The sequence below is a fragment of the Lissotriton helveticus genome, chromosome 3_1 (assembly GCF_964261635.1).
Source record: "Lissotriton helveticus chromosome 3_1, aLisHel1.1, whole genome shotgun sequence".
In the NCBI taxonomy this organism is placed as follows: Eukaryota; Metazoa; Chordata; class Amphibia; order Caudata; family Salamandridae; genus Lissotriton; species Lissotriton helveticus.
This window is the reverse complement of record NC_136061.1, coordinates 294,488,489-294,514,081: the sequence shown is the minus strand read 5'-3', so window position 1 is coordinate 294,514,081 and position 25,593 is coordinate 294,488,489. Positions and strand designations below refer to the sequence as shown.

Below are 25,593 nucleotides of genomic sequence, written 5' to 3'. Positions count from 1 at the left end.
CGCGCTATGGACCTATTATCCGCAAGAACCACCTGGTACATTTCTAATACAGACAATCCTTAATATGGCACGGGGGTGCCGGTTGGTCTCGCACATATATAGAGCATTGCGGGAAGATCTCCCAAAGAAGTCCCTCCCAATTCAAACCAGATGGGACATGATTTGATATGAGCCCTTGACAGACCAGGAAGGGACTATTTAAACTTAAACACACTAAGATATTATACATCAGACTTGCTTGACCCCACGGACTATGAGTAAAATCTACCTGGAACGCAACAACACATGCCCCGGATGCGGCTATACAAATCCGCATTTCATGCACATAATATGGGAATGCCCAGCTTTGATGCCATACTGGGGTAGGATAGTAGATCGAATGCAAACAGCCACAAGTGGAACATTCACAAAATAATACGGGTAGTAATACTGGGACTGCTCCCTACACCAAAATCAAAGAAACTCAGCAGACGGTTTGTACTATTAGGCTGTTACTAGCAAAACGGAGAATAGAGATTAGATGGCTAAGTTCTGCCTCCCAGACATTTGAAGAATGACTGAAAGACCTCAGTGAGTGGGCAACAGCAGAACTAATCAGAATTAAATGGATTAGGAAAGATGAAAAGATAGAGGAGTATGCCCGAGCATGGTCACTGTGCTGATGGATGCAAAGGGACCCCTTGCCCCCACTGCAGAAACAAATAGGGTGGGAGAAGGGGGAACTGGCAATGAAGGAGAGTAAGGTAAAGAGATAAAAAGAGAATGGCATCGGTAAAATAAAAGACTGACCTGATATTAGACGAATATGATATCTGAGACCGGACACTTCACAGGGGGGGGTGGCAAAGGAGGGTAGTATTGTTAAATTTCAGCTGTTCTAGACATTGTGGCAAGTGACAGGACAAGATTTATGTTGAGGTCTCTGGTTGAGACATGACATTGATACTCACCTACGGGATTATGGATGGGAGGGGAAGGGGGGGATATGAAATTGATGTTGTAACTATACTCCTGTCTTGCTATGCTACTGAAAATGTCAATGAAAATGTTTTATATATCCTAATGTGTGTCCCAATTTTCTTTCAGACCCCCATTCGTTACACGACAAGAAGAAGAGAGATCGAGAAGAAAGGCAGAGCATTGTCTTGTGGCAGAAACCATTCATTACCTTACAGTATTTTTTCCTGGAAACCCTCATTACCTTGAAGGAATGGACCATAAAGTAATTATCTTAAGTTCTTTCTTTAAAATCCCTATTCTCCGTTCTCTCTTACAAATTCCCCATCTCATGTTACTGAATTTGAATAAAAAGCTCAGTGCCATTCTGTAGCAATGGATCTTGCAATGCAGGAGGATAAGCATGTTGGATGGCCTTTCTAGGTCTGAGAACCTGCTCGATAAATGTTGTGGTGCTCTATCATTTATATTACATTTTATTGTAGTATTAATCTGTATCTCACTATTTAACAATTCACGCATATTACTGCAAGGACGACATCGCAGGCAATACAGTGGTTAAAGAAGTAGGTTTCCTTAGTTACATCTTTGAGTCATGGCGTAGGCATGTTAGTACCTCGCCATGTGAGAAGACTTTAATAGTTGTAAGATCATAAACTATAAAAAGGTAAACCATAGATATAACTGACACATTAATTTATAATTCTGTATGCTTTAATAAGCTCATACATTTATTCCACATTAAACAATAAATAATTTTGTGACTGGACTTTATTAAGCTCATACATTTATTCCACATTAAACAATAAATAATTTCGTGACCGGATCTGTGTGGGTTAAATTTGGGCTCAAGGTGGTCTGGTGTCTTCACTGAGTTTCCTCTTCAAAGCAAATATTAATTTGTTCCATTGGTTGGTGATAGGATGTTTCCTGAGACCTTTAGTCTATTCTGTATACAGAGCAGTCATTTCTGGTTCTTCCTAATTTGTCTTTTGCTCGTGTACGGTTACAGGAGGAAACTTGCTTTCCATTCCCTTGTAATGGATCCTCTAGCCAAGAAGACGGCTAAGTCTAAAAATCTGCTTTATACCCTGCGATTTTTGCAATGTTTAATTAAACCTATGATGCAATATTCCGGACTATGTATATCCTTGTATCCTATGATAGTTTATGTTTCTACAGTATTTCTCCAATAAATACCCACTTGGGAGCAGTCCCAAAACATGTTTACTCCTAGCTGCAGGTATGTTGCATCTGAGACAATTGGCGCTGGTGCCAACATAGATTCTGTTTGCCTTTCGGTTTTCAAGAATGCTGATGTGAGATGTTAAACTGGATATATTTGAATCTAATGTCACAGGAGGACCTTGTTGTGCGCACGTCAGTAGCTTTTCTCACTCTTTATTGTTGAGGGCTCTACCCATGTCGGTTTCCCAATTATCTAAATAATCTATTGAAATGCCAGTATGGGATTTGATAGACTTCCTTTTTTATTTTAAATCTTTTTATTGTCATCAAGAGGACATACAAAATACAAATTTTCATTCAATTATAAAAGAAGAGGTAAATGCGAAGGGAAAAAATGCAGAAAAAATAGAAGAAAGAAAGCCATTACAAATAATTATAGCATTGCATAATATCACATAAGACAACCCAAATAAAGCAATAATGAATGTCTCCCTTATCCAGCTCATCATCATACTTCTAAAGCCTATTGTCCCCATGTTGCCTCTAATTTTACCAAAGAGCGAGCTCCTCTTGCTTTAGCCAGAGCTGCTTCCATACCATACGTTTCCCTGACAATAGTCATCCAATCCCATATGGATGGCGGTGTAGAAGAAACCCATGCACGAGCAATTGCAAGTCGGGCAGCAGCTAACAAAATTGACAAACGTTGCTTAAAGTATAGTTACTGTTCCTATACCCCTGCATGATTTCTATATCTGTTAGGGGAGAATCTATCCCTAATTTATCATAAAGTACTTGGCCAATCTTCTGCCTGAAATCGTTCAGTTCTAAACCGTTTACAAACATATCTAGTATATCATCGGCATATATGCCACATTTTGGGCATTTTGTCCGATCCCCTCCCGAACTACCTTGAATCCATTTAGATATTTTATGAGGCGTATAATATAGCATACATATAGTGCGAAATTGTTGTAATCTCGGTCTAACCGAATGGACAGCATCAGCAATCGTGCCAAAAGCCTGTTTAATAATGGTTGTTGTTACCAATGTCCACACGATTTGGCTCCGACCTGCAGCTAGCCGTTTACTAGCGTCTGGTCTATAGTTATTAAGATGTTTGTACATTTCACTAATCAGAAATGTCATTTTATCCCCATGCAAACAGTCCCAAATCTCAGAGTCAGTTATCGAAGTCAGAGCCAAAACTTTTACTAAATAATCCCTGATTTGTAAGTATTTAAAATAAAAATGACCGGGTAGTTTAAAGATGATTTGTAAACTCTCAAATGCTACTAGCCCAGTTTTGTCACATAAGTCCCCAAGGCACGAACCCCATATTTAGCCCATTGTTTACCTACGTTATCATGGAACACCTCAGGGAATATTGGATTACCCCATAAGGGGAGTTTATCATAATATAACGACAAATTACCTCTCGCAGCCATTGCGCTCCAAACATATATGCTATCACGGATGGTCTTAAACCGAACTCTCTTAAAATAGTTTGGATCATTAGTCTTATCTAAAAACATATGACTGTCATTTCCCAAGATCAGGCGATAGAGAGAGTCTTTCTGGTTGAGACTTAACAGACTACGAAATCGCCCAGAGAATGCTGCCCGAAATACATTTTAAAATCAGGAATATCAAGTCTGCCTTGATTGTAAGGGAGCTTAAGCAGCTCTATCGCCCGTCTGGCTTTCTTATACCCCAAAACGAAACTACTAAAAATAACTTCAAGTTTCTTAAAAAAAACAGTAGGGAGCCTCAAAGGAATTGATCGAAATAAGTATAAACATTTCCCTAAAATTCCTATTGGTAGTTTATGCCAATTTTTTTGCTGCATAGCCGTCTCCTTGAATAACAATTCATAATTTAAGGCAAAAATGCTATCAATCTTAGCTGAAAGCCTGACCCCCAAATAAGTTACAACCGGGCAAGTGCCCATAATTGAGCGTTTGGGTTTAAAGTTAATAAGCACTTGCGTTTTGTTTACATTCAACTTGTATCCGGACAGAGCACCAAATGTTGTCGCTTCCTCCTCCACTAAGTTTAACACCCTGGCAGGATTAGTTGTAACGACCGCAATATCATCTGCATATGCAGTTATCTTGAGTTTAATTACCTCTGTTGATAGTGAGTATATTTGCATATTAGATTGTAATGCACATATAAATGGCTCAATATAAAGGGAAAATAACAAAGGGGAAAGAAGGCAACCTTGCCTAGTACCACATAGAATTCTGAATAATGATGAATGTAGTCCTAAGTATGATAATTTTGCTCGGGGTTTATTATATAAAGCTTGAACCCAGTGCATAAACTGTCCTTTAAAACCAAAAGTTGCCAATGTAGCCCATAGAAAATCCCACCCCACTGTGTCAAAGGTTTTTTTAGCGTCTAAAAGAATCATGCCAAGGTCTGTTGACAACTTCAGCCATATCGAATGCCCCTACTTCCATGTTAACATGAGCAGTAGTATCTCTGCCCATAATAATTCCATGTTGGTAATCGGACACTAATCCTGACATCATTGGAGCCAAACAATTTGCCAAGATTTTTGCAAAAATCTTGGCATCCGCATTTATGAGCGAAATCGGCCGATATGAGCCACACTCAGTAGGTGGTTTATTCTTTTTTTTGGAAAAAGACTATCTGTCATATTCCACGATTCCGGTATCTTCCCACTTGAACCAATATGTTGAATAACCATCATAAATGGTACAAGTAGGACACTTTTATAGACTTTATAGAATTCTATAGGTATGAAATCCTCCCCAGCCGCTTTCCCAGAAGAGAGAGCAGATATCGTTCTACTAATTTCTTCTATCGTAATATTACCATCTAATAGAGCCACATTTTCCTCACTAATAACAGAGATTTACTATCCTGCAAATATTTTGCCATATCTCTCTTATCGGATATAAATGTATGTGAATACAATTTCTGATAGTACAAAAGAAGCTGCTCTAATACAGCTTGGTTATGTGTATATCAAATTCCATTTGTGCCTTTTTATAGCATTAATCTTTGTTTTAGCCCTTTCTTCATCTACTCTAAAACCCAGAACCGTACCAATTTGCTCACCATATTCGTATTGCGATAGCCGGTGTTTATTATATCTAACTGCCATTGTCCTCTAAAGTATTTTTTGACTGCTATTTTAGCGTCTATCAAAGAGAGAAGCAGACGATCTTGGTCCCTAGTATTCCGTATAACTGCCTCAGCATGTTGTTTTTCCTTTTTATATACTGATCGAATAGGTATCTCAGAGTCTTTTTTCCGGTCCTTGTTCGGTTGCCATATAAATTGCTGAGTGATGCTTCAAACAAATGATTTCATAGTGTCCCAAACAGTAAGCGGCGATGCTGTCCCAATGTTCTGGGACTGGATAGGCTTCCTAAGCCATGAAATCATTTTTTACTAATTTCCATGGTGTGCTGCATCTGAATTAGAAAATGTGTCTGTGGTTCATTGCTTGTTATTCTGTGTAGGATGTGAAGTGCTACGGCATACTAGGAATTATCCTTTGCGTAGACATTGTTGTTTAACTGTTGTTTCAAATGAGAGTAGGTTGCCATTTGGAAATAGTTATCCCAGTGTAGAGATTCCAGCAGTCTCCCAATATTCCAGAGCACTATTTGAAAGATGCTGTTTGAAGAGAGGTATGCTCAGCCGTGGAGTAGTTTAATGATACCAATATTGGGTGGAGTCCCTTGGCAAAGTTGCATCTGGAAGGAATAATACCAATAACTTGTATTTATTCCTGGGTACTTTGGATGGGCTAATCTCAAAGTGGCCTGCCGGCAACCGAGCCACCCATTACAGCGAACTGCTTTGTTAAAATCGGGGCCCCTCAATCCACCACGATCAGTGGGAAGCTTTAAATTGTCTAAGGCAAATCTATGCCTACCTGCATATGTTCTGTATACAAAATACATAAAATTGAGTGGCGTAGAATCGATTGGTGCCCAGTGGAATAGAGTGGCACAGACTGCAGTGCCATAAAGTAGATTGTTTCAGAGTAGAGTGATGTGGCATAGATTGCAGTGGTATTCAATAAAGTGTCGTAGAGTACAGTGGTAAAGAGTAGATTAGTGGCTTAGAGTGGCTCAATCTATGTGTAGTGACGTAGAGTTCTGTGGCTGAGAGAGCGTTTTGCGAAGTAGAGTGACAGGAGAGCGAAGTGGCATAGAGTGGAGTTGTGTAGGGTATAGTGCTGTTGCATAAAAGTTGCAATAGAGTGCATTAGCACATAGTGGTGTAGAAATGTAGAGTTCAGTAGCAGAAAGTGCAGTGCTGCAGAGTAATGTGACGGAGTGCAATGGTGTAGAGTGCAGTGTCGTAGAGTATATTTGCATACAATGAAGTGATGCAGAGTAGATTTGTAAAGAGTACAGTGGTGTAGAGTATTGTTTTTGAGTAAAGTGATGTAGAGAGCATTATTGGTGTAGAGTGCAGTGGCATAGAGTGCAGCAACTTAAAATTGAGTGGCGTAGTGTCGCGCGGTGTAGTGGATTAGTGCAGCGTGGAATAGAGTGACACAGACTGCAATGGCCATAGAGTAGATTGTTTCAATGTAGAGTGTAGTGGAGTCGATTGCAGTGGAATTGAGTAGAGTGTCGTAGAATACAGTGGTGCAGAGTAAATTAAAGTGGCGTAGAGTGGAGCGATGTAGAGTGGCTGAGAAGGCAGTGCTGCAAAGTGGAGTTGTGCCGGTTAGAGTGGAGTTGTGCCGGTTAGAGTGGAGTTGTGCCGGTTAGAGTGGAGTTGTGCCGGTTAGAGTGGAGTTGTGCCGGTTAGAGTGGAGTTGTGCCCGGTTAGAGTGGAGTGGTGCCCGGTTAGAGTGGAGTGGTGCCCGGTTAGAGTGGAGTGGTGCCCGGTTAGAGTGGAGTGGTGCCCGGTTAGAGTGGAGTGGTGCCCGGTTAGAGTGGAGTGGTGCCCGGTTAGAGTGGAGTGGTGCCCGGTTAGAGTGGAGTGGTGCCCGGTTAGAGTGGAGTGGTGCCGGTTAGAGTGGAGTGGAGTGGTGCCGGTTAGAGTGGAGTGGAGTGGTGCCGGTTAGAGTGGAGTGGAGTGGTGCCGGTTAGAGTGGAGTGGAGTGGTGCCGGTTAGAGTGGAGTGGAGTGGTGCCGGTTAGAGTGGAGTGGAGTGGTGCCGGTTAGAGTGGAGTGGAGTGGAGTGGTGCCGGTTAGAGTGGAGTGGAGTGGTGCCGGTTAGAGTGGAGTGGAGTGGTGCCGGTTAGAGTGGAGTGGAGTGGTGCCGGTTAGAGTGGAGTGGAGTGGTGCCGGTTAGAGTGGAGTGGAGTGGTGCCAGTTAGAGTGGAGTGGAGTGGTGCCAGTTAGAGTGGAGTGGAGTGGTGCCGGTTAGAGTGGAGTGGTGCCGGTTAGAGTGGAGTGGAGTGGTGCCGGTTAGAGTGGAGTGGTGCCGGTTAGAGTGGAGGGGAGTGGTGCCGGTTAGAGTGGAGGGGAGTGGTGCCGGTTAGAGTGGAGGGGAGTGGTGCCGGTTAGAGTGGAGGGGAGTGGTGCCGGTTAGAGTGGAGGGGAGTGGTGCCGGTTAGAGTGGAGGGGAGTGGTGCCGGTTAGAGTGGAGGGGAGTGGTGCCGGTTAGAGGGGAGGGGAGTGGTGCCGGTTAGAGGGGAGTGGTGCCGGTTACATAAGAGTGGAGTGGTGCAGAGTGTATTGGGCACAGAGTAGAGCGGTGCAGTGGTGTAGAGTGCAGTGGTATAGAGTGTAGTAAAGTGGCATAGTGTGCAATGGTATAGAGCGCAGTTATGCAGAATGGCGCAAAGTGGCACAGACTAGAGCCGTATAGTACAGTGGTGCAGAGTAAAATAGAGAGGCTTAGAGTGCAGTGACGTAGAGCACAATGGTTCAGAGGGAAGTGAATGTGTTCAGTGGCATAGAGTAGAATGTTGCAGAGTGCAGTGACGCAAAGCATTTTGCATATGTGCTGGAGCATAGGATGCATTGGTTTTAAGTAAAGTGGTGTAGGGCAGATTGGCATAGAGTGCAGTGGCACAGTGGTGCAGCGTAGAGTGCAGTGGTGTAGAGTAGATTGATGCACCATTGATTGCAGTGGCATAAAGTGCAGTGGCGTAGAGTAGATTGCCGCACCGTTGATTGCAGTGGGATAAAGTGCAGTGGCATAGAGTAGAGTGGAGCAGAGTAGAGTGAAGTAGCATAGAGTGAAGCAGGTTTGAGTGGAGTGGTTTAGAGTAGGTACGTACAGTGCATTGGCACAGAGTGCAGTTTTTCAGAGGAGTGGTGTAGAGTGCAGTGGTGCTTAGAGTAGGATAGAGTGCACTGGAATAGACTGGAGTGCAGAGTCGGAGTGTAGTGATGCACAGTAGTTTAGAGTGCATTCGTCAAGAGTGCAGAAGCATGGCATAGAGTGGTGCAGAGTAGAGTGGCGCAGACTACAGTGGTGTAAAGTGGTGTGGAGTGCAGTGGTGCAGAGTAGATTAGAGTGGATTGGCGTACAGTTCAGTGGCTTAGGGTGGATTGGCGTAGGTTTCAGTGGCTTACAGTTCAGTGGCAGAGTGTAGTGGTGTAGAGTAAAGTGACAGAGTGCAATGGTGTAGTGTGCAGTGGCTTAAATTAACTTAGGCAAATCTATGCCTACCTGCATATGTTCTGTGTACAAATCCATTTTTTACAGAGTGGTATTGGTAGGTTTGAGAAATAGTATAGAGGGTGGTGCAACAGTATAATTTTGTCCAGGGCTATTCTGTCAATTCTGGATGTTGCTGGTGTCTTCCAGAATGTGATTTGTGAACTCTGTAAGGTTATGGCTTTAGTTAAGTTGCCATTTAAGAGATCCTGGTCTGCATGGTAAATGTTTAGCATTAGGCAGTGGAATGCTGTGTTTTTATGAATTCTCTTTCCATATCAATTCTATGCCCTGGTTAAGGAAAAGGAGGGCTTTGTGTTCGTTTCTATTTATCGCATCCTCCTCTAGGTGTGTAAGTTAACCTTCCAGGGTTTTCAATTCCTGTTCTGTCACCCTGCTCTACAGAACTGTATTTCGTTTACATTGTTCCCAATTAACGACTTAAATGATCTCTTATTCGGTCAAGGAGGCGGCCGTGCTTTCACTCTTCATTAGTGAAATGACCTATAGTTTTTTCCTATGTACTTAAATATTTGCAATAATTTCCAGCATGGAGAATTGCAGTGGCGGCTCCTCTGCTATGGCAGCGGAGCGTCGCCTCACTGCTTTCGAGCAGTGGAAAAGAAAGGAAATATAAGATGATAATCACAAAGTTATTGTCATTTTATGTTTCCTTTGCAGGTGGGCAGGGCTGCTCTTCTCATGGAGCAGTAAATGGCTACGCCAGATAGATATCTGGGAAACCTGATGCACAGCTCAAGTCACTCTCATGGAGTTTACATAGCGAATTATTAATCAATGTAGCAAAACAGAAACCATTTGCATCAATACATATATATTCTCAAAACAACGTTCGTTATAATGAGCAGCATATAGTCTTCAGGCTTGGGATTGATATACTTTATAGTAAATCATAAAGTTCAAGGAAAATGTTCAAAGTCACAAAATCCTGGTAATGAGTATTTCAAACGTGCTTCAATTCAATCTTGCGTTAAAAATTACAATGCAGTTCGGGCTTGAGAATTAGCCTTCATCAGGGGAATCGAAGGAAACAATATGAGTACAATGAGCTAGTATAACATAAGTAGAATGAGCAGTAGACAGTCATGTGCCCAATGGGGGTGGGGGGTACATAGGTCACAGTTGGAGTTCTAAATGGATTTCTCAAATGAGCTAAGTTGAAATATGCCATAAATAGTGCAACAAAAAAGAGAAAATGGAAGTGATCTTAGAAGAAGCGAAAAGACATGTGGTGATGCATAGACATGAAAAAGATGCCATTCAAACCCATTAAAATGCACCGTAAGTGGTAAACAAATGTGAACAAGCTTGATGGGGGAGTGCGTATTCTTACCAAAATGAGCAACGCGCTCATCAAAATCTCGGGTGCGCAATATGTTGACCAACAATCTGCTCGAATAAGGTAAGAACTGTACGAAAACAATGTGGGAATGTGGATATTAGGGAAGCAAACGTGCGAAAAGTGAAGTGCACGAGTCGGGGAAAAGTGTTGCAATCTTACCACAAGCGGTGTCGGACAAAGCCGGACTCGATATGAGAAAAATGTCAGTTCCTGTAAAACGACACAAACCTTAATGTAGCGGGATCGTAAATGTGAAAACGAGCGACCAGCATGTGCAAACATAAAAAGTGACAAGCTCACCAGCTAAGAGAAGTAGTCCAATGGTGCACACGAATCGTGGAGTCAGTGTCAAACAACCGAACCATGGGGAGAGAATCAGAATGGGTATAACGTAAGAAAAATAGAAAAAGGACTACATGCATCCAATGCGAAGGTGGCCATCTTAGAATGGGAAAGAAAAATAGATCGGAGACTAAGAGATAAAAAGAGGTGAACGTGTAATATGCCAGTGATGAGAAATTCAATTGTACATTTAAACAAGCTTTAAATAGTACATGACCACAGGGAAGTGGAGATATTCAACTCAGGGGAGGTCCAGCAATTAATTGTCATACGAACATAATGACAATATCACGAACAGATATATTGCGAAAAAATATATACATCAAAGAGTGAAAAACAGTATCACAATAATGGTAATATGACATGAATAATACAGTAAGCAGTACGATAAAATAGTACAATGCTAAAAGAACACATGGGTAACTGGATGATACAAAATAGGTTCTAATCAGTGCTGTATCATAGGTAACATGCTAATTCAAATTTGTCATTAAGCCCAATAGGCATTAGTGTTTGTATGAACCAAATCCAATGTGTTTCGCGTTGTGATAAGAATTTTAGTGTCTCGATCAGGACGATGTTCAATGAGCTCCAAAACTCCACATTTGAGTTGGGCTATGTTGTGTCTCATTGTTCTCCAATGCTGCGCAATGGGGGAGCTAGTGGTGTTGGTCCTAATCCGACTTTTATGTTCCGTGATGCGGGTGCGCAAGGCTCGCTCTGTTTTTCCCACATAAAATAGGTCACAAGGACATTTTATGAAGTAAACAAGATGGTGACTGTTACATGTAGCATTAAAGTTAAGGGAAATAGGTTTTCCCGACCTCGGGTGATGTATCGTTTTCCCTGTAACAATATTGTTACAATTTGAACAGTTCATACAGGTCATCATCCCTCTATAGTTTGCTGTGGGTTTCAAGGATTGATTGAGAATTTCTTTCAAGTTACGTGAGCGTTTATACGCAAACATCGGAGGTTCTGCGAACATACCCGTAAAGTCAGGTTTTAATTGTAACAGGGGCCATCTTTCAAGAATGATAGACTTCATCAATTTAGACTGAGGCGTGTAAATGGGGACACATACCTCTCGTTTTGGAGAGTCTTTTCTCACTGTTTTAACTAGTAGATCTTTGCGTTCACGTGTAGCGGCCCTATTAGCTGCTTGGTCTATCACTGTAGTAGGGTAGCCTCTTTGTGTATATTTTTGCTTAAAGATATCTATGGTCTGCATGCCAGTTTGCTCATCCGAATGTATGCGTTTAATGCGCAAAAATTGAGAAAATGGTACGTGGCGCTTTAGTGACCAAGGGTGAGTGCTCTGATAAATCAGAGCATTATTGCGATCAGTTGTTTTTTTGTGAATAGGCTAGTGGTAATTTGTCCATTTTGTAATGTGATCAACACGTCGAGAAAAGGAATGCTAGGTGCTTCAATTTGGTGAGTGAACTGAATCCTTGAGTTGATGGTGTTAAGTTCATCAATACAATCTTCTAGTAAAGATCGTGGTCCGTGCCAGATAAGAATATCATCAATGTATCTTTTAAATACAACAAGATGATCAGTCCAATGTGTTTTAGCTAGAATATGTTCTTCTTCGTATTGCATCATAAAGATATTGGCATAACTGGGAGCTCCAGAAAAGGCCATGGACGTGCTATTGGACTGTAAGTTGAAATGATCTTTCCATTGGAAATAGCTATGAAATAAACAGAAATGGATAATCTCTAGGAGAAAAACACGATTGGCTCTCAACTGTTCACATTTCAATAGTGCCCATTCGATGGCTTCTATACCTTTGAGATGGGGAATGGAGGTGTACAGTGAGACAACGTCCACTGTACACAGCCATACTTCACCGTCAGGTATGTTGATGTGCCCCAGAATGTTAAGAAGGTGTGTAGTATCTTGCACATAAGTCGAGCTGGATTGAACTATAGGTTGCAAGAAGTTATCAAGGTAACGGCCTGGTGTGTCATGAATAGATCCACAACCTGATACTATTGGTCTTAATGGTGGGTTGTTGAGAGACTTGTGAATTTTTGGCAGCATGTATAGCCGCGGTCCACGAGGAAATTTAACCAAAAGATATTCCTTAGTTTTGTGATTAATCCATTTCATCTCGATCGCCTTTGTGAGAATAGTGTCCAGTACTCTAAGCAATTCGTTAGTGGGATCATTAGGTAATAGAAGGTATGTGGAAGAGTCACTCAACATCACTTCTATTTGTTGGTCATATTTGGTTTGATCCATGATTACCAAAGCGCCGCCTTTGTCAGCTTTTGTAAAGTGCAACGCTGTGTTGGATTGTAAAGAACGCAAAGCGTCTTGTTCACTCTTAGTGAGATTGGTGTTGGAATGGGAGACGTGGGTAACTTAGCAATGTCCTGCTTAACCAAGGTTTCGAAAAGATCAATAGTCTTATGTGAAGTTGGTGGTAAAAAGGTACTTTTAGGCTTAAACTCCTGATAGTCAGTCAACTCAGGGGTAGAAGTTGTTGTTTCGATGGTTGAAAAAAAATGTCGCAGTCTAAGTTTTCGTGTGAATCTGAAAAGATCTATTTGAGAGTCTAGGTTTTTGGCTTGTTTGGTGGGCACAAACGAACAACCTTTGTTTAAAACTGACATTTGAGTCTGTGTAAGTTGTTTACTTGAAATATTGACCATTAGTGTTTCTTTTTCCTGCTTGGTTTTGCCGAATCTACAACCTCTACGGGTTTTGGTGTTTGTGTTTCTAAAGGTGGTTCGTTGGCAGCTGGGCTTATGGTTAAAAAAGACTTCGATGTGGTTGGACCACTGTTGGTAGTGACACTAGTGGGTACTTGCGGAACTGGTGGGCGAGAAATTCCGTTGTGATACCATAGATTATAAGCTCGACGAGGTTTACTCGTGGGCTGAGGTCTATGCTCAAAAAAGAATCTGACAAAAGAAAACTGGTACTGCCTCATCAGAAGAAAGTGTTGTCTCGGTCACCGACACCCTAATGTCTCGCCCACCAGTTCCGCAAGTACCCACTAGTGTCACTACCAACGGTGGTCCCACCACATCGAAGTCTTTTTTAACCATAAGCCCAGCTGCCAACGAACCACCTTTAGAAACACAAACACCAAAACCCGTAGAGGTCGTAGATTCGGCAAAACCAAGCAGGAAAAAGAAACACTAGTGGTCAATATTTCAAGTAAACCACTTACACAGACTCAAATGTCAGTTTTAAACAAAGGTTGTTCGTTTGTGCCCACCAAACAAGCCAAAAACCTAGACTCTCAAATAGATCTTTTCAGATTCACACGAAAACTTAGACTGCGACATTTTTTTTCAACCATCGAAACAACAACTTCTACCCCTGAGTTGACTGACTATCAGGAGTTTAAGCCTAAAAGTACCTTTTTACCACCAACTTCACATAAGACTATTGATCTTTTCGAAACCTTGGTTAAGCAGGACATTGCTAAGTTACCCACGTCTCCCATTCCAACACCAATCTCACTAAGAGTGAACAAGACGCTTTGCGTTCTTTACAATCCAACACAGCGTTGCACTTTACAAAAGCTGACAAAGGCGGCGCTTTGGTAATCATGGATCAAACCAAATATGACCAACAAATAGTAGTGATGTTGAGAGACTCTTCCACATACCTTCTATTACCTAATGATCCCACTAACAAATTTCTTAGAGTACTTGACACTATTCTCACAAATGCGATCGAGATGAAATGGATTAATCACAAAACTAAGGAATATCTTTTGGTTAAATTTCCTCGAGACCGCGGCTATACATGCTGCCAAAAATTCACAAGTCTCTCAACAACCCACCATTAAGACCAATAGTATCAGGTTGTGGATCTATTCATGACACACCAGGCCGTTACCTTGATAACTTCTTGCAACCTATAGTTCAATCCAGCTCGATTTATGTGCACGATACTACACACCTTCTTAACATTCTGGGGCACATCAACATACCTGACGGTGAGGTATGGCTGTTTACAGTGGACGTTGTCTCACTGTACACCTCCATTCCCCACCTCAAAGGCATAGAAGCCATTGAATGGACACTATTGAAATGTGAACAGTTGAGAGCCAATCGTGTTTTTCTCCTAGAGATTATCCATTTCTGTTTATTTCATAGCTATTTCCAATGGAAAGATCATTTCTACTTACAGTCCAATGGCATGTCCATGGGCTTTTCTGGAGCTCCCAGTTATGCCAATATCTTTATGATGCAATACGAAGAAGAACCTATTCTAGCTAAAACACATTGGACTGATCATCTTGTTGTATTTAAAAGATACATTGATGATATTCTTATCATCTGGCACGGACCACGATCTTTACTAGAAGATTGTATTGATGAACTTAACACCATCAACTCAAGGATTCAGTTCAGTCACCAAATTGAAGCTACTAGTATTCCTTTTCTCGACGTGTTGATCACATTACAAAATGGACAAATTACCACTAGCCTATTCACAAAAAAAACTGATCGCAATAATGCTCTGCTTTATCAGAGCGCTCACCCTTGGTCACTAAAGCGCCACCTACCATTTTCTCAATTTTTGCGCATTAAACGCATACATTCGGATGAGCAAACTGGCATGCAGACCATAGATATCTTTAAGCAAAAATATACACAAAGAGGCTACCCTACTACAGTGATAGACCAAGCAGCTAATAGGGCCGCTACACGTGAACGCAAAGATCTACTAGTTAAAACAGTGAGAAAAGACTCTCCAAAACGAGAGGTATTTGTCTCCATTTACACGCCTCAGTCTAAATTGATGAAGTCTATCATTCTTGAAAGATGGTCCCTGTTACAATTAGAACCTGACTTTAAGGGTATGTTTGCAGAACCTCCGATGTTTGCGTATAAACGCTCACGTAACTTGAAAGAAATTCTCAATCAATCCTTGAAACCCACAGCAAACTATAGAGGGATGATGACCTGTATGAACTGTTCAAATTGTAACAATATTGTTACAGGGAAAACGATACATCACCCGAGGTCAGGAAAACCTATTTCCCTTAACTTTAATGCTACATGTAACAGTCACCATCTTGTTTACTTCATAAAATGTCCTTCTGACCTATTTTATGTGGGAAAAACAGAGCGAGCCTTGCGCACCCGCATCACGGAACATAAAAGTCGGATTAGGACCAACACCACTAGCTCCCCCATTGCGCAGCATTGGAGAACAATGAGACACAACATAGCCCAACTCAAATGTGGAGTTTTGGAGCTCATTGAACATCGTCCTGATCGAGACACTAATAAATTCTTATCACAACGCGAAACACATTGAATTTGGTTCATGCAAACACTAATGCCTACTGGGCTTAATGACACATTTGAATTGGCATGTTACCTATGATACAGCACTGATTAGAACCTATTTTGTATCATCCAGTTACCCATGTGTTCTTTTCGCATTGTACTATTTTATCGTACTGCTTACTGTAATATTCATGTCATAATACCATTATTGTGATACTGTTTTTCACTCTTTGATGCATATATTTTTTCGCAATATATCTGTTCGCGATATTGTCATTATGTTCGTATTACAATTAATTGCTGGACCTCCCCTGAGTTGCCTAGCTCCACTTCTCTGTGGTCATGTACTATTTAAAGCTTGTTTAAATGTACAATTGAATTTCTCATCACTGGCATGTTACACGTTCACCTCCTTTTTATCTCTTAGTCTCCTATCTATTTTTCTTTCCCATTCTAAGATGGCCACCTTCGCATTGGATGCATGCAGTCCTTTTTCTATTTTTCTTACATTATACCCCTTTTAATTCTCTCCCCATGGTTCGGTTGTTTGACACTGACTCCACGATTCGTGTGCACCATTGGACTACTTCTCTTAGCTGGTGAGCTTGTCGCTTTTTATGTTTGCACACGCTGGTCGCTCGTTTTCACATTTACGATCCCGCTACATTAAGGTTTGTGTCGTTTTAGAGGAACTGACATTTTTCTCATATCGAGTCCAGCTTTGTCCGACACCGCTTGTGGTAAGATTGCAACACTTTTCCCCGACTCGTGCACTTCACTTTTCGCGCGTTTGCTTCCGTAATATCCACATTCCCACATTGTTTTCATACAGTTCTTACCTTATTCGAGCCGATTGTTGGTCAACGTATTGCGCACCCGAGATTTTGATGAGCGCGTTGCTCATTTTGGTAAGAATACGCACTCCCCCATCAAGCTTGTTCACATTTGTTTACCACTTATGGTGCATTTTAATGGGTTCGAATGGCATCTTTTTCATGTCTATGCATCACCACATGTCTTTTCGCTTCTTCTAAGATCACTTCCATTTTCTCTTTTTTGTTGCACTATTTATGGCATGTTTCAACTTAGCTCATTTGAGAAATCCATTTAGAACTCCAACTGTGACCTATGTACCCCCCACCCCCATTGGGCACATGACTGTCTACTGCTCATTCTACTTATGTTATACTAGCTCATTGTACTCATATTGTTTCCTTCGATTCCCCTGATGAAGGGCTAATTCTCAAGCCCGAAATGCATTGTGATTTTTAACGCAAGATTGAATTGAAGCACGTTTGAAATACTCATTACCAGGATTTTGTGACTTTGAACATTTTCCTTGAACTTTATGATTTACTATAAAGTATATCAATCCAAAGCCTGAAGACTATATGCTGCTCATTATAAAGAACGTTGTTTTGATAATATATATGTATTGATGCAAATGGTTTCTGTTTTGCTACATTGATTAATAATTCGCTATGTACACTCCATGTGAGTGACTTGAGCTGTGCATCAGGTTTCCCAGATATCTATCTGGTGTACCCATTTATTGTATATTCAAAGGCTGGCAGGGCCTTTCACTTGCTGCACGCAATTGTTTAATGTCTAATTGTTAAAACGAATTCTAAGAATTTGAGTGTTTTGATTATTGAGTGCAACCTGGTTGCTTCTCCTTTTTCTTCTCATGGAGCAGGGCAGAAGAGTGGTTTGCCCACTCCCAAGTGCGCAATTACTGTTTGGTCAGCCCTCTCGGGTCGTCCAAGCCAGCCATGCGCACTCTCTCCTACTCCCTGCAGGCTGTATTACAGCCTGCATAGACGACATGTCCACCCCTCCAGCCCCTGGTTGAGCGGTGCTCAGACCAATCACAATGCTGCATTGCAGCCTTGTGATTGGCTATGGGGAAGGAGATTGGCTGCCTGCTTCCTGTTCCTGAAGTCGGAAGCAGGAGATCAGGAGCAGGACCAGAGACACGGGAAGGTAAGTTATTTTTCACCTTTGATTTGTGAAGCTCCCTCCCGCAATTGAGATCCACACAACACCCTAGTCAACAAACCCCCTCTCCCCCTCAAGCCCTGCCCTCTCCTGAGCCATTCTGGCCACCACTGGAGAATTGTAACATCCAAGTTGGAATTGGGCCTAGATGTCTTCCCCAATTTGTTCTCGCTAACAAGGGATTACAATATGTTTCAATCTTGCCCCTATATTCAAAGTGAGATCTGAGCAGAGAATCGAATCTAAGCTAACGTGTGTCTTATTCCCTCTTCCCATGGTTCTTTGCCCACCAAACATCAAATCGTGACTAATGTGACAACCATTGAGCTAGGACTTTTTGACTAGTGGGTATGTATGGTGCGGGAGATGTGAGAAGTCTAATGTCACATGTGCACACAATTAAAGTCATCCCCTGTAATCAAAGGGAAATTAGCCCATTTAGTTAATACTATATAGTCAGCCTAGTCAGAAACTGTGGTTGATTGATTTATGTTGGGACCACTAGATATTGCTCAGTAATATTGTCTTGCTATCAAGTTTTCCTTCAATTTCAACTTATCTGACCCCTTATCCATTTTAATAGAAACTGGCTGAAAAAGAACTCCTGAAATAATCTCCTTGCATAGTATGTGTGTATCCCCTCCTTTTTAGGAAAGTAGAGAGAGTCTTTTCCCATGTGTCATGCCGTAGACATCGTAGGTTAGGGTTATTATCTTATTTCATAAATAGTGATAATTCACTAGTGGGGAACTTTGTAGTGATATCTTGTCATGCTGTCGAATAGATTTGAGTAGCTGTAATCATAAATTAAACTATAATTATGTGTGTCTGTTTTCGTTCATGCTGTTTAATTGAACCTGCCTTTTTAAACTTCCTGACTCTCCAACCCGGGGCTAACACCCATTTGCCTAAGACTGTAACAGTTGGTAGACTTATTCTCCTTGGACCTCATGGTGATCCAAGTGGGGGTGAATGGAGCACTGACCTGGTTTAGGCCAACATACACATTTGTTTACTTCATATCATGGCGACTATTTAATTGCTATGTCCAGGTGCCAGATTGTACAATCAAACCAGGCCCATAACTGGATCGGTTTCCTTTACTAACACATGACAAGGGAGGGGGCAGCCTTAACTATTAGGAGTCCACAGTGGTACATTTTTGGTAGTATTAACTAGAAGGTCTTGATAGCTCAATAATCCCCCCCCTCCCCCCATACACACATTGTGTTGTCATTAGTTCAGTTACTTGGCGATATGGATAGCCAGTTTATAACGCGTGTCTCACTAGGGGCAGATCCATTGTCTCTGAAGGGACCATCATTCTGAGCAGATATTCATTCAAATTCTTAGTAGATTATCCATACTTCTGTTAACCTTGCACAAACATTTTTGACATTCTGCGTCGGATTACTGATGTGTGTGGGCATTTAGCAACTCTTCTGTATCTTTTTTTAGATGTTCTCGTTTATCTCCTAAAGGAGCCCATTTTGTTCATCTGGGATCACCTTTGGCAGGCCACCCATGTTGCTAGATGTGGTTAACTGTGTCGATTCATCATTTGCTCTGTATATGTTTTACCTAACTTCTGCAAAACCTTGATGCCTGTCTTGTGCCCTTCTGAAAACTAATAGCTTTGTTTCTTACATCATCCACTCCTTCTCTATAGAAGTTTTTGGATGTTTCTAAGTGTACTCTCTCCAATCCTAGTCCTAGATCTTGACTGCTAGTGCTAGGTGCCCTTCAATAAAAGGGATACCTGTTAAGTTTCTTCCTGAACAATGCTAATTGTGTAGGTCAGGCATCACATCACGTAATACTTAGGCTTTTCACAAAACATACCCTATTATGTTTAACCTGTGCATTCTTTTTTTAGCATGTTCATTTTGCCTAAAGGATTGCATGAGCAATCCTTTTTTGCTACCTTTTCGCAACACTGCAAAAGCCAGTTGAGCAGGCTGTACTATAATAACCAACGTTTGCACAAGCAAACAGCATTTGTGAATTCATGTAATTACATGTGTTGATACATTAAAGTATAAAACTTTATAAATAAATAAATATAACACTTGGCATTGCCACTGTTTGTTTCGTGAATGGTTTGCTGATCTAAATTCATATAAATTTCTACTTTTGATTACCAGCAAGTTGAACATAAATCTGTAAACAGATGTTCACATATCTGGACAGCTATTTGGTGCCTCATGTATGATGGTCACTGATTATCTTGGGCATCAGAAGAGAGCACCGTAGTATTGTTCAGGTTCAAATCATGAAAACATTCATTTTGGTACTGTAATTCTTTGCAGTATGACGTGAAGCCACTTTATTGGAATGGTCTTCCCACACAAAACCACACGATGGGTGCTCCTCAAGTCACGTAAACGACCCTTTTTACGAAGTCAGTATTTTCTGATTCATGAATGGATGTTCATAAGTATTTTCTTACTTACATTTATATTGCATTGAGTTTCATTGCAAAAGCGTATATTTGGTAAATATTTCAGAAAGGCTCTTTCTATTTTTTTATGATAATTTAGTTTTTACCAGTGCACAGACAGCTGTTTTTGTCTTTAGATCAACCTGATCTCTTGTCAGATCCCAAACTATAGTACTCCGACCATTTGCCCCAAACCCTCCTGTGTTTCTGTGGACAGCCTCTGGCAGCATAGATGGGCTGTTCCTGCAGAGGACACCAGTCCACCCCTGCCTGCCAAATGTTTAGCTATGGAGTGTTCTTGAAGTTTAATTTTTGGGCAGGGTCTCATTTGGCAATCAGCGTAGCGAACCCAGTGGATGTACACTCCAGCCTCGGCTCTGCCCCAGCTTCTCCAGGAGCCCTAGAAGAACAACTCTGGGCGAAAGTTCTAGTGGTCTGGCCAGGATTAACAAGAGTTCAGCCCTATCTGTTGTCAGTACCGAGCTATGACAAGACAGGACCATACCATATGGAAGAAGTCTGCGTCCGGTGAGTTGGCCCGTAAGATTCTGCCTGGCCGTTGAAGCAGCTGTGGAGTCATGTAAATTGAGTGGAGCTAGTTAAGCTGGACCAGTCTGAGGCTATGGAGATAGCCAATTCCTGAGGGGCCATCAGGGTCCCTTACCACTCTGCATCATTAAGTTCTCTTACCCATGCCTTCCAGTTCAACTTCAATTTCTTCAACTGGTTCAGGGCGTAATGACCAGGGAGCGATAGATTTGCGAGATTGCACCTCTGATGTGCTTCCCAGTCAGGGAGGCTGAGGGGACTAAATTTCAGGAATGATTGTCCCTGTGGGAAGGTTGGATGCGAGAGCATGTTGTAATTGTAAGTGCTTATGACATTGGGCATGGGAGAGTTGATACTGTTCCTGTATCTCTTGAACCAATTGAATACAGTTCTCGAACCACAAATCTGCAAGAAGGATAATTCCAATCCTGTCTCATTTGGCAAACCCAGTCAGCCCATTCAGTTGATGCAACCATGTCTCCTGCCAAGGAGGATTCATGCATGTCAGTTTACCATTCCATCCCATGAGTCGGAGTGCCACTCCTCAACTAAGAAAAAACGCTTGGATGACCTCCGAAAGGGTCAGAGGAAATGGGGCCCTGTATAAGAACACTATTATTTGAACGAGTTCCAACAGAGTCAGCTCTGCTCGGTATGCTGGGTCGTCTCATCCCCAGTTTGGTCAGTCATTAATCACACGATGTAATAGCATTGTAGATCTGCTGCTCCCATTCCTCGGTCATAAGGGGACCGCAGACAATTAAGAAACTGTATTCAGGGCAGCCTCCAGCCCAAAGAAAGGGACGGACTATTAATAGAGTTAAGGGTCTTGAACCGTTGGTGAGAAATTGGGGGAATAAAGTTCTGGAATACATAGAGGAAGGCTCAATTTAAACCAATAAACAAGAATTAAATCTGTTCCTTGGAATTATAAAAATGTCTATTCTCCTAGTCGCAATATGTATTTGACTCCTTTCTGATGGCCTTAGAAAAGCCATTCTCCTTAGAGCTTTTCAGCCACCAGTCCATCGAACAGCATATCCCTCAAATAACAGTGCTGATTATTCCACTGGGGATTTTTTATGGCTCGGAAGTGATCCTTCAAGTATTGGGGCCTGCACAATTGATGACTATATAATTTATTTGCAATTGACAGGTATCTTCTTGGAGTAAAGTAATGTATTCCCCCTTTTGAGATCAAAGTTATCAGTATTCTCTAAAATAACAAAAAATAATGTCTTGGGAAAAAACCAGGGCTCAGCACAGTGTCGTTCCTCATGCCAGCTAGCTGTTTTTGCACGAGGCCGGGCGCTTCAAAAATGTGCTTTCTATTGTTTGTTCATTAGGATGGTAAAAACAGTCTAAAAGTGGATCGCCTGAGCCGGTTGGATAATTCTCCTCTGAAATGGCAGGGATATTTGTCAGTTGTTGAACGAATATTCAATAAATGTGAATTTCCTCAGTTGGAATCAAAATAAACAGTGTCGTCGGAGCAGGGTAGAAATGTGATACATTCCATTTGGATTGAGCAGACCATTTTTGTTTCCACTATGCCTGCCAACTCCCTTGATTCAAAGGATAGGCAAGCAAGTCAAGAATCCTGTGTGTGTAATACCCTCCTACTGGAGGGGGCAGGTGGAGGCGGTTAACAACCACAAACTTTGCCTGGAATCCTACACAGTAGAGAGGCGGGAGCAGCAAGAGGAACGCATCCTCTCCAGATCTGCCCCTTACACTGGCTCTTTTATTTGCAACTACTTGTCCAATTCACCACGCATCACCATGGCATTCACCAACGAACCTAACAATTTCCATGGAAGCTGCCTCCTTGCGCTGGACTCTGATTTTCATATTAACATTTGATGTATTAAAGACAAAACAATGGAAGTGTTTCTAAGACGTTGTTTTTAACAGTCTGCATTTTTTATCACCATCAGTGACTGCTTTTAGATTTTGCCTAAAGACCACATTAGCTGGCTTGCTAGCCATCCGTCCGTTCCTCCCCCAAAAGAAAATTATACTAACACACTTACATAGAAAGGCTTATGGTCAGCGACCTGCATCTATCGATCTGTTAGTGTCATTTGCAGATTGCTTCCACCCCGTACAGCGTACAGTATGTGGGAATGGGTTAGACCCTTCAGGGGAATTTCTTGCTGTGCGAGTGACAGCATTTTGCCTGATAACCTATGCAGCTGCTAGAAATGAAGTGCACGCCTGATGTGCCTGTACTGCTCTGCTTCTAATTTACTTTTATATTTTTGCCTTTTTTGTATATTCTACATGTTTGTAAAGAAACAAATATGCATATTTGCCAAAGACAGAGCTATTGCCTTTTCCAGTTCTAGTTTAGAATTGTGTTCATTACTCAGTGGCAGTATTTGAAGTGTATTGTCCTGTACATAGCTTTGTCCTTTGACAAGACGGAGGTTCATCCTCTTCTGAGACATTATGCTCATTTCATTGGTGCCAAGTAGCATCTGTGGCTTTCCTAGGGCACTCACCCATTGCAGAAATGTATCTGCTTGCTACAGTGACTACTCCCAATAACTTCTGTATATATTACACACTAGATGCATCTTCTTGTGAAGAGCATATTTTGATTAGGAAGTTTTATGGAACATGTTTGCATGAAGCCTGGTCTGACACATTCTTTCTTTTCCGGGGCATCCTCATCAATAGCAATAAGCACTGAATTTTATTTTTTATTTATTTTGAAAGTATTATATAGCGCGAACAAGATCTTTACAGATATCAGAGCGCTTTACATAGAAAGGGGGAACATGAGGGAGCATAGTCAAACAGGTACGTCAGTAATGCTAATAGTACAAATACGTGGGAATAGTCCTGCCCATGAGCGGGGATCCCATAGTACTTGTTTAAGAGTTTCATATATGTATAAAAAACTTTGTACACGGTACGTTACATATATGTCTGTAGCCTAAAAAAAAAAGGCCATATTAAATTAATTTTTGATTTAAAAAAGAAACCAGTTACATAGATGTGTCATTAATAACAAAATTACCATAGAAAATCTTTCACAAAGCCGTTTTTAAAAGGAAAGGGAATGAGACATTGTTAGCCAATGGGCTGCCTTTCGAAGAATAGTAGGGAAAACTGGCACTGTCCCTTTAAGGATCTCCTCCATCATGCCCCACAGGTGACATTTAGGTTGGGTAATTTTTAAATAGGATTCCTTGGTGAAGCAATTGTTGAGAGCTTAAATAGTTCCCGTCTGGGTAGTTGGGAGTTTTCTTTTATGAATTTGAGGATTCCCCTGGAAGACAACTAGGATCACAAGTGAGCAACCTGTCCTTTTGTTCCAGGGGATCCTCATCAATAGTCAAAACCATTGATAGATTAGCAAGGCCATCCCACAAGAAGCGGACATGGAATAACTCCACTCCAACAATCACCTGAAAAGGTTCCTCAAAGAAGCCTGCCCTGCTTGAATATGTGCTTTGAAGGGCGAATCTAGACAGTAGTTTCTAGTAAAGGTATGTAGAGGTTTTCAGGTACTAGCTTTACCTCTTTCTGACTTGGGAACATTTCTAAGATGAGCTGTAGTTTCCGCCTTCCTCCTTGTCGAATGTGGTTTTCATCTACCAGATTGGAGCTTCTTAGATAGTTGGTATGAAAGAAGTATACAGGAAGCTATCCATCTAGAAATGGTTTGTTTTGATGATGGAAAGACGTTTATTAGCTTTCCTTAGGCTTCAGAGATGTATGTATGTATGTATGTATGTATGTATAGTACTGTGTACAAAGTTTGGTATAAATATATGAATTTTTATTTAAAGTGCTCCGTGATCTCACTGCATGGACGGGGCTTTTCCGTGCTTATGACTTTTAGGATTCCCCTGGAAGAGAACTGGGATTACCTGCGGGTAACTTTTCCTTTTTCGTCTTCTCCATCATTTTTTAGACAGACTCAGAAGAAGTACTCCTATAATGAAATCATTATGGCGCTTTCTTTCTTTTCCGTATAAGATTTGCAAATACATTGCTTAATGTGCGATGAGACTTTCATGTATAAATCGTCTTTTAAGCGGTAGTAGTACTATAGCATTTCTTCCCTATATCACTGTATTGGTGTACTGTGTGAAGTCATGTGAATATATTGTAGGATTTAGCTAAGCATACAGGTAGTGTTTCTGTATTTTAAGTTTTTGATGATAACCAACCATGTTGGCAGTTCAATACATGTTTTTAATTCATTTTATATTTAATATATAACCTACTTTGGTTTGTGACCTTAGTAGCCTACCAAATCCTTCCTTTAGAAAAGTTTATCTAGTGATTCTTTTTGGTCCTGCCTTGAATCCAATGGCTGTTCAGATGTCATGGCCTCCGTTTGTGCCATGTGACCATAGGGTCCTTTTATTGTTCCATTCTATATTTTATTTAATTGTTTTGCACTCCATCCATTCCCACGCTACCGTTATCAATTATTTCTCACATACACTGAGGAGCTATGTAGATGCTGGAATACTAGCCCTTTGCTCAGTCGTTTCATGAAGTATTTTTGGAGTGCACCTGAATCAAGAAGTATATGTCTATCCTGGCCAACAAATGTCTTATACAATATTATTGCGCAGGCATTCCTTGTTCAATTAAATCTCCACCACAGGCTTGCATCTAATAGCATGTTGTCCTATCTTTTTATTCTAGATAACCAGTAATAGTGGCTCTTGGTGTTGATTCAGCACATTTAGAGTAACGGAAACCACATTAAATTCCAAACCAAATTGTGGCGGTAGTATTAATCACATTATTTATTTAACCCCTTGCGCGCTCGTGCCGCCACGGTGGGGCTGTGCTGGGGACGGAATGGTTCCGTCACGGCCCAGCCTGCGCGGCGCTGATTTCGCACCTGC

The 25,593-nt window shown here is 41.4% G+C and overlaps 1 protein-coding gene across 7 annotated transcripts in view; it reads left to right on the top strand.

The window, feature by feature from the left end:
• Nucleotides 1-25,593, top strand: part of VMP1 (vacuole membrane protein 1) — a 917,545-nt gene that overhangs the window by 70,672 nt on the left and 821,280 nt on the right. For all 7 annotated transcript variants that reach the window (XM_078679830.1, XM_078679834.1, XM_078679832.1 and 4 more), the window contains one exon: nucleotides 1,087-1,222. In XM_078679830.1, coding sequence (XP_078535956.1) covers nucleotides 1,087-1,222 — 136 coding nt within the window. The remainder of the gene's footprint in view (nucleotides 1-1,086; nucleotides 1,223-25,593) is intronic.